The sequence below is a fragment of the Bacillus rossius genome, chromosome 17, assembly GCF_032445375.1.
Source record: "Bacillus rossius redtenbacheri isolate Brsri chromosome 17, Brsri_v3, whole genome shotgun sequence".
Taxonomy (NCBI): Eukaryota; Metazoa; Arthropoda; class Insecta; order Phasmatodea; family Bacillidae; genus Bacillus; species Bacillus rossius.
In genome coordinates, this window is record NC_086344.1 from 17,271,213 (window position 1) to 17,290,625 (window position 19,413).

The 19,413-nt window shown below is 36.2% G+C and overlaps 1 protein-coding gene across 1 annotated transcript in view; it reads left to right on the forward strand.

Moving 5' to 3' along the window:
* Nucleotides 1-19,413, forward strand: part of LOC134540848 (transport and Golgi organization protein 6 homolog) — a 69,372-nt gene that overhangs the window by 4,366 nt on the left and 45,593 nt on the right. Inside the window, exons 2-4 of the mRNA XM_063383842.1 lie at nucleotides 7,520-7,655; nucleotides 14,661-14,943; nucleotides 16,363-16,656. Of these exons, the coding sequence (XP_063239912.1) occupies nucleotides 7,520-7,655; nucleotides 14,661-14,943; nucleotides 16,363-16,656 (713 nt within the window). The remainder of the gene's footprint in view (nucleotides 1-7,519; nucleotides 7,656-14,660; nucleotides 14,944-16,362; nucleotides 16,657-19,413) is intronic.

Sequence of the window (19,413 nt, forward strand, 5' to 3'; positions counted from 1 at the left end):
AATTTTCCCTTTTCTTCTGTTATTTTTCAGACAGCTACAAGGATGAGCGACCAAAATTTCAAAAGGGTGTGCCACCGTTGGGTGATCTAAAATTCTATAAGTATTTTCAGAATTACTCTATGGAGTATATTTCCTAAAATGCCAATATCTATAATGTAAAATGTGGTCTAGTTGGGCGCCGTGAAAACTCTATAAAGTACTAGTGCTGTGATTGTGTATGTAGCACAACTACTAACCTCTACAGAATATTAACTAAAATATGTCTTGTTATGTTGATAGTGAAAATAAATTATTCTCAAGTTGTATGTACTGGTGTAGTTTGACTCAGTGTGAATACCAAACAATAAAATGTCGTATAATTCCTTAGCAGTATGTCTCCTTCTCTTTGGTGTAAGTATTCTGACCTTAAAATCAACAAATATAAGTAGTGTGTTTAAAAGCATTAACTTCTCTATGACTGCTGATCTCAGTGTAATAAAAACTAATTATTCTTTCAAGACAATCCAAGCTAAATATTTCTGTCTATCTGGTTTAACATACACATGATATGTAAGTATGGTTATCAATCGGAAAAATAAAATATAATGAAAATTTAACTTTTTACTAGGGTCAAAATCATGGTTGTATGGGTGACAATACTCTTTTGCAACATATCCAACTGTAACATGAAAAGTGACAGAGTCAATGATTAGCAAGCAACATACAAATACCTTTGAGACAATTATTCATGTTTAAATAGGTTTTTCATTAAACAAAATTTCAATATCCGTTATACTTAAATGTCTTTCAGAACTAATTACGTTTTACGTAATTGTATCACTGAATAATAGTTTGGTTATCAGTCAATATTTTAAATATTATTGAAACACATTTTACTGGCAAATTAGTCTTTTCTTTGTTTTTACTAGCTCAGTCTCTTTCGGTAGATCAAACTGTCTCAAGACTTCTGGACCTGGGGCTATTCTTTAAACATTCAAGACAATTAATGACTTTAACAGATTTTAACTTTGATATCGTACATATTACTGATCAATGTCAGTTAACCAGGTCCAGTATGTACAAGCTACAAGTCTTTACGTAGTTAAGTAGTATTAAGTTGTTTTTGCGAGTTTCAAATTAGGTCTTGATCGTAAACATCATAGTTTAAGATATCTTGCCATTAAAATAGGACAGGTAACTTCTCGCTGTTCTTGTTAATTCGGGGATGGGGCAAACAAACCTCGTCGCGTCGTTACAATACCAAGAGGCTGTGGAAAACCTCTCCGAACCCCTGTCTCTCCTCCGATGTTGCTGGTTAGATCTCACTCTCCTCCGATGTCGCTGGTGGGGTCTCCGTCTCGATGCACCTCCTCTCGTGCTGCTGGTACTCCAGCAGGACTGGCGTCGGTCACCTGGAGTCGTCTAGAAGGATGATGTCCTCCGGTACACCGTCTACGATGCCGTCTACCGCTGTCGAACTCCTTCCATCTCGAAGATTGATAGTCCTTTTCTTCTTTTCTTCTTAATTCGTCGTTGATCCAGTTCTATTTATGCTGTTAGTCAAAACTTATCGTCGTCGTCGATTCTTTAGTAGAGCTTCGAACATCGGTAACTACCTCTTCTTCATTGTGTAGTTCCGGTATTTATTATAAAATCATCAATTTCACGTAGATTCTAGCTATTCAGTCGTCGTACCAATGTTTTACGTGATATTCTTACATTCATTTATGACTAAATCACGGAGCTCTTTCTCTCTAATCCTTCTCCCATGATAGTAGAACAGAAACTCAAGTTCCAATTTGTTTCAAACAGTCAAAGCTTTCTCTATTGAACACTCTCCGAAATCACACTGGAAATACTAAATTCTTTAAATAAAATATATGCGCAGTCGAGCGTCCAATCACATATACTCTTTCCTCAGTAATGACCCAAAAACAATATTAAAAGGTGTAAGCTCATTTCCTATTCGTCGCCGTTTAACAAATGTTTGCAAAGACATTTCATAAAATTATTACTTAGATAAAACATGAAAATACTTAAAGAGTAAAACCAAATTGACCTGACCATAGAGATACAATACTGGTAAATATAATTCATAACAGGACTAAGACAAAGTCATAGAGGTAAGAAGTAAAATAATAAACATAAAATTCATTTCTATTGAGGGCTTCTCAAATACCTCTATAATTCAATAAAAATTATTCAATTTTATTCATAAAATTATGCAATCATTTCATCAATGTTTTGTTATGGCGTTGTCAATGTTAAACTATCGTCCGTAAACCGACTTTACAGACAACCAATTTTTTTTAAGTGTACGTCATACAGTGATGTTCCTTATATTGTGATATAATTAGCCCGGGCAACGCCGGGTACTTCAGGTACTTTACCAAACATTCGTAGCAGACAGATAGAGCGAAATGAAATAAAAAATCACATATTTTGTTTTCTTGTTCCTATCAACTATGAGTCCATGGCAAGACATTGTGTTTTCTCTTACATTCATCCACTTAAAATAAAATTGTTTGTTCATTCAAAATATGTTTCACAGTTTTCATATTGCAATCTTTTACTTCACGAACCAAATCAAAATTTTACAATCTAATTTATTGTTTTCTATCAGTAGTTTTCATAAATGGTTTTAAATGTATGTAATAAATTAAATAGTACTAGCTGCAGAACCTGGCATTGCCTGGGCAGAACACATGTATATATATTGTCCGCAAGTTAAAGCAACATGGAGGACGCTATATAGTACGGTGCAATTAGACCTAAACCTCAACATCCAAAAAAAAAATTTCCCTCCAACGCCAAATTGTTCTATCCATTCCCCTTAGTATGTAATATAAAGTTACACTAAGTTGAGTGTCGGGTTACTGAGGGAGGGGGAGGGAAGAGGGTGAAATGGTAGTATTTCACATTTGTTCGCAAATATCTCGAAAAATATTCGGTTTAGCAAAAAAAGTATTCTATACAAAAATAATCTACATTAAATTACAAACAAAAATAGTTGTAACATACTGACGCTAAAGTGAATGGTTCTGGAGATATGGAGGGGGTAAAAGTCCCCATTTTTTTTAATTTTTCAGATTTTTTGGAAAAAACATGAAATTATAAATGTGTAAACTGAAATAAATCAACAATATCAGACTTAATTACATGTATCCAAGTAATGTGGATGTATATTACATCCCTACATAGCAAAAAAATCTCAAAATGTACAAAAAAATCATATTGAAAAACAAAGAAGTCATGTTAAATGCAATCTTAAATTAATGTAAAACATGAATCAAGATTCAGTCCTCTCCAAATACTTCACACTCCTCTTCTTCATCCTCGTCAATGATGAGCGTGTCTCTGTTAATACATCCCAGGCCTGAGCAGTTGCCGCACATGGTCGAACAATTCAAACCACTCTTCCTGCACTCACAGTTAAGTACACATTCGTCTTTGCATGCGCACACAATGAGGGAAAGTAGTTCTTGTGGAGCAGCGGGACTTGCTGTTGCATGAGGTCTCAGGTGTTCTCCGATCTTCTTCCACCCCCACTCAAGCGGATTCTTCCTCTCATTGAGCCACTGCTGCACTTGGTGGTAAACTCTGAATGAATGCTGCCTGGAAGCTGCTGAAGTGGGGGGAAGTGCAGCCAACTTGAACAACGAATGTACAGGCTGTTTTGCAATTGCCTGCAAGTATCACTGGTAGCGAAGAGAATCTAGATCTTCAGTGTTCTTTTCTCCAAATATGGCAAGAAGGAAATGCTTCCCAGCATCAGCCACTGCCCTCGGCTCAGCTTTGGGGTCGCTGAAGACAAGAAGCTTCGTGCGAAGAGCTTTGTTGGCCTGAACTTTCCTAAATGCTGCAATTTTTCCCTTCTTGTAGATAGCTGAGACAGTGTCACATCCTGTGAAAGCGTATACTGCGAAGAGAACATCTTTCATCTCTCCAATGCCTCTCTGTATGTTAGAAATGGAGTACACTTTTTCCTGTTGATTGCCTTTCTTCGGTACCACCATTTTCAATTTGTTATCGGGGGGCGTGTGGACAGTCAATAAGACTAATAAGTCTGTGTCGTCGCCAACTACGGAAGCTCCAAGTCCTTTCTCTGCTTCATCAATCGCTGTAAAAACTATCATTAAGTCAGCATCACCCGGTGCTTTATGTACTGTGCAACCAGCTCTTTGCTAGTGCACTGTGAGGAGAGAAATTAGTCCCATTTTGTTCTTAGCATTAGATAGAAATTCCCTTTGACCGAGATTTACGTGAATTGAGTTTTCTACTTTCACTTCAACATGAGTGGTTGTCCGTGATCTGCGCAAGTGTTCTTCATCTTTTATGTTTCCTTTCTCGTATCCATCAAAAACAACAGTACCTTGTCCATAATGAGTAATAATATAACTGGTGTATTGCTCACAAATCTGCCTGTAAGTAGCTGGGCGTCGCCAGATCACGCGATGAAGGAGATGGCCCCCATCAATGATGTAGGGAACTTCCTCTGAATCTGAGGATATCGAAGATTCATTTTCTTCTGACACCAAATCTGACAACATTGAAGATTTTCTTCCCTTCCTCATTAGACCAGATTCGTCGAAGAGGGATGGAGGATAAGCACATAATTCAAATTGGAATATTTCTGCCAGTCTCTCATCACTCCTTACTGTGCACACCATCCGATGTAAAAGAGTATTAGGGTTCACACATACAGTGTCGTTAATTGTTATTGAATTAGTGATAGAGGCTAGAGACTTCACAGCTAACTTTCTCTTCAAGTGTATCTCACTGATTGTTTTTCCCTCAATCTCTTTCAAGGCTATTACTCCAATTTCAAATGCTTTATCACAGTTCACGTTTTGATCTGCTATAACACCTGTTGATAAAGAAGATAGTTCAGGGGTTTTTGAAAATGGGTTGTGTTCCTCAAGCCAAGAAATGAAAGTATGCAAGTCTTTAGAATTTCTTTTCTGTCTTGCCTCTCGTAGCTCTATGTGCTGCTCTGAAGAGAGACTGCGCACTCCTGCAAATTCTTCCATTGCTTCGACTATCCGAGAACAGGTTGGCATGGAGTTAATCCAAGTTGCAATAGTTGTCACTGTGATTCCTCTGCCTCCGGTCAAGCCACCAATGGTACTAAGAATCGCATCAAAACCTGTTCAATGGTCATGTCACTCCACACTCCAGACCAAAACTTCTCAGTGTGTCGGATGGTAAAATAACCATGGTTAACGAACAAATCTTGTTCTTCAGGGTTCATTAAGGTGTGAAGTTCCAGTGAGTTTTGTAGGTAAACATGCACAGATTTAGCATATTTGATGTGACCAGATGCATGGAAAATAGGTAGCATTTGGTGGACACAGTGAAGGTGGAGGAGGAAGTCCCCGCTCCTCTCTGCTCTAATAAACATTCCAACTAGCTCAACCATTCCTATGAACTGAATCCACAGTTTTTGTGTTCGTCCTGATTCTTTCGATTGTTGAAGTTGTTTTTCCAAACTTTCCACAAAGTTCTTCACTGTAGCTGACTGCGTAATATCTTCAGCCGTTGCATTACCACGCTTAAAAGATGAATATATGATATTAAGCTCATCTTTACCAACACTAATGCAAGCTTCATTTGTCTTCAAAAATACAGTAATGAGTGCCTCTTCGACTAGGAAGAGAGCACGAATGACCCTAGAGCAAGCTTTTCCGTTCATCATTTGTTTAACACTGTTTTTGGCATAGACTGTACTGTACAACTCTTCCAAGCCACTTCCTGTCATGATGAATCCAATCGCTGACAAAAACGACATTAACAGGTGGAAACCACCAAGTCGAATGAAGAGTGACTTTAAAGGGCTGTCATCAGGTGCTGCAGCTACCATTTTACGAGCTTTAGCATACAGAGGCTGATCGAATGTCACCATCGTAGTGCTTTGTCCATTGCTGGCACCTTTTTTTCGGCAGCTTCATGTTTAGGTGGCTTTGGACGTAATATATAAGTTTGCCGACACTTACCGTGCACTTGGAGTGAGGAATCATGTATGAACTTTTCTTTCACTCCATCCTTACGAATTTCACTACACTGTATTATTTTGTCCACCGCCTTTCTGGTCAGAGGAATGAGTTTACCACCCTTGTCCCTACAAGGTTTCAACACACACTCTGCCATAATTTACACACTATCAAATGACTATCACATATAAATATATAGTAGTTTCATATTTCACACAGTTATATAAACACAAACCATGAAAAAATATCTTAGAAGTTCACGAAGAATCATATTCACACACACACTCAACGGGTCTTCCACTGCGACTGAGGGAAAGAGACATAAAAACGCTGGTTGTACTCGCGAGTTTGGGAAGGGAAAGGGAGGGTGGGACGGCGATAAGAAGGGAGACGCCAGGCGGTTGGCCGGCCCTTCCCCCACCTCCAACCGGTGTAATGGCCTTGTACCAGTGACCGTGCGTGTATTGAACCGATCCTTACAATGGGAACTTTTGAGTTACTTCAGTTTACATAGTGATAATTTAATGTGTTTCCAACAAATCTGAAAATTTTTTTAAAGTGGGCACTTTTACCCCCTCAATATCTCGGGAACCGTTCACTTTAATGTGATTATGTATAGAATAGTTTTTGTTTATAATTTAATGTAGATTATTTTTGTACAGAATAATGTTTGCGCTAAAATGCATAGTTTTCGAGATATTTGCAAAAAATGGCGAAAAACTACCATTTCACCCTCTTCCCACCCCCTCCCTTCCTAACCTGAAGCTCAAATTTGTGTTAACTTTTTATTCCATACTAAGGGGAGTGGATAGAATGATTTGGCGTTGGAGGGAAACTTTTTTTTGGATGTTGAGTTGGGGTTTTCCCGTTTTTTGGGCTATTTGCACCGTACTAATATGACAGTGTGGTGGACATTGAGAAATGACCCACAATTGCTGTTTCTATGTCTATGACCTATGATTTTCTTTCTACCCATGGTGATCGGTTGAACGGTTTTGAAGTTGATGCACAGTGGTGCCATCTAGCAGTGAGTTACAGAAAATGAACAGCATAAAAACCTTCTCCATTAAAAAACACTTCGATGTGCCAACTTTCATGGCAATCTGTCAAACGGTGTGAGAGTTATCAAACGTCCTACATGCCATCTATTATATATATATATACACACACACATGCCATCTTATATATATGTATATATGAATGTGTGTGTGTGTGTGTGTGTATATATATATATATATCTCTCTTTGTTTTCTGTTGGCCCAATGGTATTATTTTTCAATGTGATGTGTTTTTTTTTGCTTTTCTTAAGGGTAAATTATTTCACATCATTATTGATGTTAATTTTATTAAAAGTTTGTGATAACAGGCCATTTTCTAGGTCAAGCAATTGTTTCAACAGTTTTTGCCACCATTGATGCTTCAGCACTTTGGTTAATTGAGGCACTACTGTTTATTAAATAACTTTTATTTCTTGATTTTTTTTTGTATTTTGTTTTTATGTTATTTGTAGCCTATATCAAAAATAATTTTGTAATGTTTTTATATTTTAGGCAGTACAGGAGAGCTGAATGACATTTTGGAACTCAACGTGAGATGTGCTCTTAAGGAGTTGAAGATTGAGAACCTTTCAAATTTGGCGACCCTCAAGTCCATAAAATGTCCGGTGTTGCTTAGCAGCAGTGTCCGGTGAGTTTTTAAAAAAAATGTATTTTGACTTCTTTTTTTGTTGCATTCCTTCTTTAGGTGTTGCCAACGGTTAATGCCAATCATCAACCAATGCCACGAAATGTAGGCAGTGGGAAAGGTAGGGGGATACCTCCTCAGTATGAGATGATGTTTTATGAATAAAGCACCCAAGTGCCAGTCTGAGCCCTTCATTTAGGGTGATTGCAGTATTATCTATAGTGCCTCACTCTTGGATTGCAGTAGTATCTATAGTGCCTCACACTTGGATTGCAGTAGTATCTATAGTGCCTCACACTTGGATTGCAGTTGTATCTATAGTGCCTCACACTTGGTTTGCAGTACAGAGTAAATGGCAACCACTGTTGCCAGTTTGAAACTACGGTACCTGGCTTGTTAACATTAAATATATGCCATCATTAATTGAAATAAGTTTTAATTTTTTTTATTTTGCTATGTGTTAATCTTTTGGAGCCATAAAATAGTGTCTATAGACTGTATTATTATATTTGTAGTCAAACTGATAGAAAAAAATTAAATGATAAAAACTAATCATAGGAGATACTATGTATGAATAGTCAGACACTATTTATTACAAGTCATTACATCAATTTTATTTTTTATGCTCAAACCCAGGCAAAAGTTTTAATAATAAAAGAGTTAATAAAATTTTAACAAAAACTGTTAAAACAAAACAGGCATTTTGTCAGTTATATCTTCTTAGAAATAAAAATTAATATTATCAGATGCTGCTCTGGATGAAATACGAGAAAATGTATTTCCAAAATTCTCATTCCAAGTTTTCTGTTTGAAAAATACAATATATTAAATACATAAAAAAATTCTAATTGTATTATTAAGTTTGGTCTAAATCTTTTGTACTCTATCAGATATATCTGGCAACAGCACATCAAAACAAGGACAGTGCTAATGGCAGAAATTGTGCATTGGAAAGAGAAAAATTAAATGCCCATAAAATACACACTGCAAAATAAGATGAGACGTGCTATAGCTGGTAGTATGCATTAGTATCCGGGTTGGTAGCTATGTACAGTACCTGTGGCAATGGGTTCTGTTTTTTTTTTAATAAAACCCAGTCTATGACCCACTTAGGTTTTTTCAATAATATTTTTAAAAATGTGAGCAAGTCTTTCAGTACTCGCCACAGTTGTGTAAATATATAAACTCTGTAACGAGCAGATTAATTTGTTCTCATGCAGCAAATAAAATAGTAATATTAAATGCAGACACAACATTTAACGTAGAATTCTTTAAAATAATGCATAGTGTGATAAATATACAAAAAGTATTCATTTTAAGGAAAAACAACACAATTTTTTTCCACAAATTTGAAACCTAACTATAATTCTGTTAAATAACAAAACCCAGCCCATTTTGTGTTAGGCAAATTTTAATTTATTTCCTACAATTTTTCTCAAAGTCTATGAATTTGATATGCTTTGGATAGTTTCGGAACAGTTATAATCGAGTTCGTGCCTAAGTTTTAGGACATGCCCTTTTTTTTAATTTTAACTATATTTAACTTATTACAAATATTTTATATTTAACATTTTTATTGCATATTTATAGTATAAGTTATGATATATGGTATGGATTAAGGTGCTCATGTTAAAGGTATATCTATACAATATTATCATAAATTTAATAATGTTTTATTTACAAAACCTTTAATTTTTTTATACCATATATGGTACAAATGAAAGTGCATAGGGTACAGGACTTACCTACATCAAGATTATTTATGCATATTTATTTTAAATACTTTTAAAATACTTTAATACTATATTGAATTATATTCGGCATGAATGAAGAAAGGGCTTATGTTGAAGATATACCAATGTCATATAATTGTAGTTATATTAACATTTTATTTAAAAATGTTTTAAAACTATTTTAAAAACAGTTATTAAGTATATATATTAAGGATAACAGATTCATAAGAATTTTTTTCTGATTATATTCATGTTTATAAAACTATTGTATTTCAAGATATCATGGTGGCCGAGCGGGTAAAGGCGTAAGCTTTAGTTTGGACTACTATCAGAGTTAATAGCTTTTTACTTTGATGGGTGACCATGTTTTAATTTGTAAAACTAGAATATATATAGACATATACACACACACAGACGAAGGAATCACGTAAGTCCACCTTATTTTTGAGGTTTCTGATACTTCCGTGCAAATGCAGCACCTTTGTTATTAATTTACATACCATACATCAAAAACCAATTACAAAAATTAACATGTTTTATTACAATTTACCATAAATAAGACAGATTAAGTATGTACGTACATTGTAGGAGCACAAATATGTACAAAACACAGACTGATTACAGTCATCAATTTAAATGCTGTCCACATAAATATCAATACATTTGTACAAATTTGTGCACTTTGGCCACTCCCAGGTTTTAATATAATTTAGTTCACACGTGTTCAAAGATGAAAATTTGTTTCCGTGAATGCCGAACTTGTCAGGCTGCTAAGCAAATCTCAAAAAAATATGCTTATAGTGGGTGATTTTCTTCTCATTTTCTTGGTATTTATTTTACACCAGAGATACTCATATTCACATTAAATTCTACACCAAGTTGAAATTTTTTGGCAAGCTTACATTTTCTGATCGACAGCTGAAAATGGCTACTGCCTTGATAGTCTAGTTAGTATACTACAAAACTTTTTTAAAACTTTTTATTAATGACTTGACAATACTATGTGTTGGGTTTCCATAGTAATATTATAAAATGCTTGTCAACAAAGGAAAATTTTATATGAAATGGAAGAGTAAACAATTAAACTAAACCATTTTGAGAATATTCTTTTGGTTTAAAATATTATTATTAACACCTTAGAAATTCATACAAATAATAAGGTAAGTAAAAATTCATTTCGAAAATCTGAGTAGAAAAATAAACTGAAGGTTTTAATTTGACTTAATATTAACAAGTTTATCGTTAATAAAGTCCGCTCACTTGGCCTAGTGGTTAGCGTGTCTGGCTGGGGGCAGAGGGGCCCGGGTTCGATTCAAACGTACTCCCTGGCTTCAGGACAGGGTTTTTGAGATGTCCCTTTCACCTTCAGCCCGCCGGAGGCAAACCACTGCCGAATCATCCTGCCTTGGCTAGCAGACGTCACGGCTGTCATCTCTCTGGCGTTTCGTGTGCTTTCAACACCCTGTAATGGGTAAAATGACTCATCATCCATCATTGTTTAAAAAAATCTGTTTTTGGGGGAATAAATTATTTTGAAAAACCCGGGTTTTATTGAAAAAAATCGAACAGCACCCACTTGGATTAGTTTTTTTTTCTTCATAAAAGCACTCCCCTCTCCTCTCTTGTTACCCAAGATGCACTTGGAGCATGTTCCCTTACCCCTCAGAGTGTCTGCGAGGTCCTTCCCAAACAATAACGGTCCTTTTTTTATTCCTTCTCCTCCGCTGGAGGGTCAGAGCTACTATGACTGAGGAGTTGTAACAACCCCCCATGTGCATTATTAAGGAACTGCACTAACATTTTCCTATAGTGGTGTGGAAAACCACCTTGAGAAACATCCACCCACCAAGTGCTGACAGTCTGTTCTTTTTTTTTTAAATTTTTTGTTATTTATTTGATTATGGGAATGTTTTGTACAATGGTTTGGAACATGTGAAATTTAAGTAAAATGTTAAATAGGTGAATAAAAAGAACAAACTTAGCCTATAAAGATAAAACTAAATATAATTACTATACACAAATGGCTGTAATACAGGTACAAATATAGTCTATGAAGACGAAAACAGATACAAGTACTTACAAATAAAAATAAAACAGCAATACAGATCAAAATTATGCTTTACAGTCAATACCCCTCTCCACCCAACGCCTTTATGGCTTCGCACGGATGCGATCTACTATTGTGATGTCATTTACATTTAATAAGTATTTATAAGTATCATATTCTCATAAGTGTCCATTGTTTATATATTATATTTATAAATTATACGGTGTAAAGAACAGTTTTTATATCAATTTAATCTGATATGGAATAATACTATATTGGTTAAAAATAGCTTTGCAAATAATTATTTTTGAACCGGTTTTGAAAGATAATGGTAACTGTGGGTTATCCTTAGAAGATAGATGTATGCTATTGCTGACTTTTCTGTAGGGCTTTTTAATACCTACAATTTTATAGTACCTACATTAATTTGACGTATCAGTCATGTAAGCTCCCTGAAAGTGTATTTTTGCGAATTGATTAAAAAACATTGAGATTTCTCTACCATCTTAAAATTTAATATTACTGTATTAGACACACAAACCTTCTGGAAGAAATTCTCTGAATGATTGTGAATACCGCATAAAAATCCAGTGTGTAGTTTAGTAGTAGTAATGGAACAAACAGACAGACATGGATAGTAGCAATTTTGTTTTACACTATATATATTCGTTACATGCCCGTCGACAAAACGTGGAACCCAAATAAAATAAATTTTAGTTTGCCCTCTCCATATTTTTTCTAAAGCTTTTGGTTCTAGTATTGGAAGTATGTACAGTATTACCCTCTTAAGAAAATCCACCTAATAAAATTGCCTACATTATAAGCCTAACACATTAGCACTTGGCCTATAAATATATACAATTTTACCCTTTTAATTAGTTTTCTTTGTTAATAAGTCAAAATTTCTAAGTACCATGAAAAATGTCTTAATATGTTTTTTTTATTACATTTATGAACACGTTGATCTGAAATTGAAATAAACGTAAAAATCAATTGCATTGCACAAATGTTTTATGAACTGCTGGTCATAGTCGGACTGCAAGTAATGTTTATTTCATAGTACATAAACCAGGGTTGCTGATTTAAACCACAGTGGTTCAAAATATGGTGTAAACCATGTGTTTTTTTTATAAAAAAATAGTTTTTTTTTAAAATTATGCATTTTAAATCAAATATCTTAATTTTTTTAATGAATGATCAAATTCCACTCTAATACCAATAAAAGTTTGGTCATTAATATTTCTTGTGATTTACAGGAACAAAAAGTTATATACTCATAAAGATCTTATCGTTTAAATTTTCTGGATTAGTTGTAAATCATGCCCAGCAAAATATTCAGCTAAAATTAAAAACATTAAATAGTTAAATCCTATTCTGTGAGAAATATCTGACTATACTCTAAAAACCTATTTATTGGGAAACACCCATTTGATGGAGAATCCTCCTCCCTGGGGAAATAGCCTTTCTGTGGGTAAGTTTCAGTCAGATGTGTAGATTTCCTGGACTTCTGTAAAAGTTTATGCAAAATCAGAAAATTTTGATGAGTTGTATCTTATAAAATTTTTGCATTTTAAATGCACAAACATACTTTTTGTCTTTCTTTACTACCTAATGGATCACTTAACGTTTGCAAACTGATACATAAAAAAAAGTTTTTTTTCAAACCGTACTTACCAGTTTGCAAAATAGAAATTATTGTATATTGTATATCAACATATCATACATTAAGTAAATCTGTGTTGGTAATGGAAAAAAGGAAAATTTTCTAGTAGTTATGCTTTCATAGAAATGCGCAAATAAATTTTAACAATGTTTTTATTGAAACAGAAAGAAACAGAACTAATTATAACATATTTTATGTCTTTCTTTATCACCTAATGTTTTACTGATAGGAACAAATTTTTTTTTTGTGAACACCAATCTGCAAAATATTTGTTACATTCCAGGTTGGCCCGGAAAAACAACCCAAAATAGTAACAAATTAGTTGAAAACTTGATGTTTGTATGCAAGAACTTTAAGATTATTTTTAAGTTTCATATTTTAACCAAACTTATTTCAGTGGAAAAGTTTTTATTTAAAAAAATAAAAGAGTTTAAACTTCCTTTGTTTATTGTTTTAAAAAAAAATTACAATAATTTAAACATGTTACCATTTACAGTTCAGTCCTTGATCAAATTTCATTAATTGGGAAAGTTTTTATCATTTCAAAGAGAGTTATTAAACTTGTCTGATTACTTTCTCATAAAAATATTTCATAATATATCCCAATCACAGCTCCAGTATGAAAAATTGAAGTCCCTTAATTAAGATCACTTAACTAGGTACGTCCACCCATGGAATTATTCTGGGGGGGGGGGGGGGGGGTGACGACGGTCACCATGGGCCAATGCCGACGCTTGGGATCATATTTATAATCAAACATAGTCTAAAAATACAACAAAACAAAAGTTTGAAACTCGGCCTGGCCCTGACCAGCAGACGTTAAATTGTCACTTAAGGAGTTCTCATCAGAATTTCATGAGTTGCCGACGATGCGACCGCACGCAACGACAATTGAGCAATAACTGGCTTGCACCATGCAGTTACATTCCTTTACAAAGTTTGAGGGGGAAAAAAGAGGAGGCAACCATGTGGTCACCCTGTCCAATCACAACACAGAACCAGATACATGACCATATAGAGAAGGCGTGTTGCTGCTGAAAATTATTCTCTGAAAGTCTGTAAATTTACATCAAACTACCTCATGGTTTGTTCTCGTTGGGCGGCTGAAAATCATCCAGCTAACCATCTGGGCTATTTCTGCTCAGTCATGCGCCTATGTGATGGGTTTTCCAGCTACACATATCTTAGATGGAAAAAAAAGGTACTTCAGGGCACCAGTGTGTCCCATTGCCGTCTTCCTTTCTTTTTAAACCTTCTGGAATTTTGAAGTTTTTCCAACTGCAAGTGAACCTTGTGTTAACAGCCCAAAACAAAGCCATGGAGCAATTAAATAATTTTAAAAATACTTTCAACTGTATGTAAAAATTCACCGAAATTAAAAAAATGATTAAAAAATGATTATATAAATTTAGCATAGTCAAAATACTTGAAATCTGTATGCTGAATAAATGAAACTTGATTATAAATTGTGAACTACAAATGGAATTATACAAAATGAAATGTTGGCATGTATTATGCTATGTGACATAATGGAAAAAGGGAGAATGTTCTGTGTGCACCCGCAGGTGGCGATTCGTGTGCGTGTCGCTGCACGTCCTCCTGCAGCTGAAGAGGTCGCTGGGCCAGCGGGCGAGGCTGGGCGCGGCGGAGGTGAAGCCGGAGCGGCCGCGGCAGCAGCCGCCCCCGGACGTGCTGAGCGTGGCCCAGCAGAAGCTGATCCGCACCTGCCTGCAGTTCGTGGTGTCCATCGGCCTGCTGCCGAGCCTGCTGCCCGGCGTGGGCATCTCGCTGGCCGCTCGCTGCACCAGCGCGCACAACCTCAAGGAGGAGGAGCTCCTCGTCCTGGAGGTGCGTGCCGACCCTGCATCATCATCTTCATCTTCTTCATCATCTTCATCATCATCTTCATCATCATCATGTTCATCATCTCATCTCCATCATCAACATGTTCTTTATCATCTTCATCTTCTTTTTCATCTTTACCTTTTTCATCTTCACCTTTGTCATCTTCATCATCATCATCATCATCTTCATCCTCATCCTCATTTTCATCACCTTCATTATCTTCATCATCTTCATCATAATTTTGATCATATTCTTCTTTGTCATCATCATGTACATCTTTTATCATCATCATCAACTGCTTTCAGCCTGTAGACAGATCAGCAAAGTAAAATGCCTGCAACTTCCTCTGACCCTCAACTATTCCTCCTCCTTCACAACTTTAACTAACTGCTCTTCCCACCTCCTGTTAGATTCTTCCTCGGGGAATTCTTCCTGTGTACTTCAACACCATCATTTCCCTAGGCAACCTCCCTCTCCACATTCTCTGGACATAGCCATTCCGTCTCTATCTTGCTTTTTCCTTGATCTCATTCCGGTCCTGTACTCCTGATCCTGTCTCGCCTCGCAACTGACAACATCATACTCCTTGAAACATAATTCCTATTGTAGGCATCTACAGGATCTCCGAAAATTTAGGAGCCAGTGATAAAAAAACTATATACATCTGTTTTCAGGTTGCAATGTCTTTGCAATTTTGTAGTTGTAAATACGCAATTTGGCCAAGCATTTGGGGCACACTGGTGTTGCATTCATGGTGAGTGGGTTTGCATCGGGGATGTCAATGACCGATCTAAACTTTATTCATCTACGAGCTCATCGTTTGCTGCATCACAGATAAAAAATAATATAAACATGCTATTTTAAATACCATCTCAGTTTTTTTTACTAAGTCACTTCTGTACAGCAAGATATCGTAAAAGCAAAATTCACTGATGTTTTCTTTATCACTGTATATATTGGTATGTTGGCAAAAGTTAGTAGCGGGCAAGGAAAATTTCGACACCATGTCAACCTGGCACCTGGGATTTGTAGAGCCTTGTGCATAGTATTGGCCGCTAGAAACATGCTACTCATTATCTACTGTTTCAAAATCACTGAGTTGATTATTTTATTTTCTTGTAATTTCTGTTAATCTAGAAATTTTATCTTGATTTCATTCTGATGGTGCTCTTGCATTTTTTGTTGTACCCATCAATATTTTCTAACCAAGTATTTACCAAACATATTGAAAAATAAAAACATCAAGATTTCCTACTGTTTAAAAAAATTGCGTAAAAATAAAACCATGTATAATGAAACGTATAAGTTTTATTACGAATAAACAAAATTGGAAAAAAATAAAAACATCATGAATTCTGCGTGTTATAAAAAAAATTGTGTGATAGTATAAACCATGAGTGTGTTGTCTGTGTGTGGTTGCAGAAGTACGAGCGGCTGTCGAGCGTGACGCGTGGGCTGGTGGCCTGCTGCGAGCAGCCCACGCTGCACAGCCTGGTGCTGGCGCAGCACCTCGGCGACCTTATGGCCGCACTCGCCCAGCTCAGCTTCGTGCCGCTCAAGCGGCCGGAGGAGGGGGCCGGTGACGAGGGCCGCTGGGAGCGCCTGCAGGGCGAGCGCAAGCAGTTCCAGAAGTGCTTCCTGTCGTTCGTGGCCCAGGTCTACCAGCCGTACATCATCCGCGAGCTGCTGCTGCTGCGCGGCTCCCCGGAGGTCATCGTGAGTCTGCATTCTCTCTCTCTATCTCTCTCTCCGTCTTGTGTGGGAGCCGTTCCTCCTGAGGTCAGGTGCACTTCCCCTGGGGAAGGAGCGTGCAGGTCCGGAGGTCATCGTGAGTCCGCAGTCTCTCTCGCTTCATTTTGTCTGTCGTGTTCGGGCCCCTGCGATAGAGAGGGACCAGTGAAACCAAGATGACAATTATTTTTAAATGCGTGTGGAACACATTCTTCTTGAGTTCAGATGCAGTTCTTTCATAGTGCTCCTCCCTTAGGGAAGGTGTGTGCACGACATATGTACTGCATTATGTGTAGTTAAATGCCTGGGAAGCCAGGGAATTTACTTAAAAACTTGGAAAAAGTAATGGAAATCCTTTGGTGAAAGTAATTCCAGTATGCATGCACCTAAACACTGAACACATTTTTTTTTCCAGATGGTGTAATAGGGCATAGTCTTACACACTGTAAATTGACTTATACAAGGTTGTGTTTGAACTAGTGCAGCTTTAGGAGTGTTGGAGGCTGGATTGTCTTAATTTCTTTCTGAAAATTGCAAAAATAAATAAATAATTTTAAAAACATAGACTGTGATTTTGTAATTTTCGTCACTGAAATTCGTAGAAAAGTCAGGGAAATTTTCTACACGGTTGTGTGGACATCCTGGAACATTTTCAGTGTGTTCGTAGGTCACATGTAAGTTCTTTCAAAAATCCTTGCAATGGCAAAAATTTATTTAAAATAAAATTATGGCCAAACACATGTAGGTATGCTGTTGTTGGTTTACGCTGTGTGTCACAGAGATTAGTCGTTTGCATACAGTGCGAACCAACAAAGGCGTATGTCCATAAAAAGGTTTTAAATCACAAAAACGTAACAGTTCTGGAAGTAATAAAACATTAATTTCCTGTAACCATTTGCCAACTTGTATGTGGTTTTTTCATGCCTATCTTCAGGCTATCGTTGCACTTCAAATAATATAAAAGTTGGAGACTCTCAACACTTAAATCACTTGAAAATTTATCTCGGAAAAGGTTTTAGCTTCGTGACAAAAATTGGAATATTCCTGCGAATAGTACAAACACAAACCGCCCCTCTCCCTCTCTACCCCTTACTCCTTGGATGCCATCAATCATAGCTGATTATTATTTATTAATTTTTATATTTTCTTTTCAAAAATATTTTCAGTAAGAATTTGTTATCATTATTCATGAATAAATTGGTATTGGATTGAATTTACTAACGTAGTAATTTTTTTTATTAATTCATTACCAACAGATTAACCACGTGGGATTCATTCACAAAAAATTTAATAAACATAAAGTAAAATGAATGAAGTTAAGAAAGTTAAAGTTTTACTGGTTTAAGAAAATGCAGTCATTTTTTTTCTTTCATTTTACACCCTTCTTATTATGGTTCCGTATACATAAGACAGGGTGTCTACTGACCCTGGAAAACCTGGAAAACCTGGAAAAATCAGGGAATATTGTAATCAGGGAATAATCAGGGAAAAATCAGGGAATTTTTTCAAAAATAAGGGAATTTTTGTTTGGTAGGTTGTAGTTGGCAATACTTTTTTGTTTATTGATCAGCTTGCATTGACGTAGCATCAAGTGTATCCCTCCCATTTTTAGTTTTGAATGGCAAATAACGAACAGTTCCCACGTCCATTTTCTTTTATTTACCATCGGATTCGGAAGTGGTGTCATATCACGTGATACAAACTGGTTCAAGCTGGTCTGTTATCGTGCTGACGTGACGTGCTGCGGCATGTGCATCCCGCGCTCGGATTACACTGACAGGTGCATTTAATTTTAAGTAATTATGGATGCCCCCAACGTAAACTGGGCATTTTTGTTAGTTTTGAAAATACATATCACAGACACTTTTGGTGAAGATTCGCCATCGTTGCTAGAAATTGGTAGCTGTTGGCTTCATACGGTCCATGGTGCTTTCAAAACTGAAATTTCTGCTACACAATGGGACGTTGTTATTTTTTTGAGGCACAGTTACTTTTTGTTTAAGCATGTACCTGCAAGGAGGGCAGATTACATTAGAATAACTAGATCAGAGCTTTTTCCCAAGAAATTTTGGGCAATCAGATGGTTAGAAAATACTGCAGTTGCTGAGCGTGCCATGAAAACGTTACCCCACCTAAAGAACTTTGTTAGTGAAGTTTCTATTTCATCTGTCCTTCAATGTAGGTAGTGGAAAGTGCTCTTGAAGATAATCTTCTAGAAGTAAAATTTACATTTTTCCACTCTTTGGCATCAGAGCTGGAATTGTTTCTTACAATGTTCCAAAGAAATTTGTTAGTGAAGTTTCTATTTCATCTGTCTTTCAATGTACTGAAAAATGCTCTTGAAGATAATCTAGTAGAAGTAAAATTTACATTCTTCCACTCTTTGGCATCAGAGCTGGAATTGTTTCTTACAATGTTCCAAAGTGAAGCACCCATGGCACCTTTTCTGTATGATTCACTGGTAGACATTTTATTAGCTTTGGCAGGAAAGTTTGTGAAACCAGAAGTACTGAAGAGCTTTAGGGAAAAACACAATGTATCTCGATTGGATGTAGATAACCAGGAAAACCTATTGACTGCTAACAATATCAAGTTGGGTTATGCACTACGCCATGCCATCAAGAAAGAGAAAGTACCAGAAAAGTCTGTACTGTTACTGAAAAATGATGTTAGGACTTGTCCAAAGGTTATGGTAAAAAAACTTCAAGAAAAAGGTCCCCTAAAGTACAAACTTACCAAAGG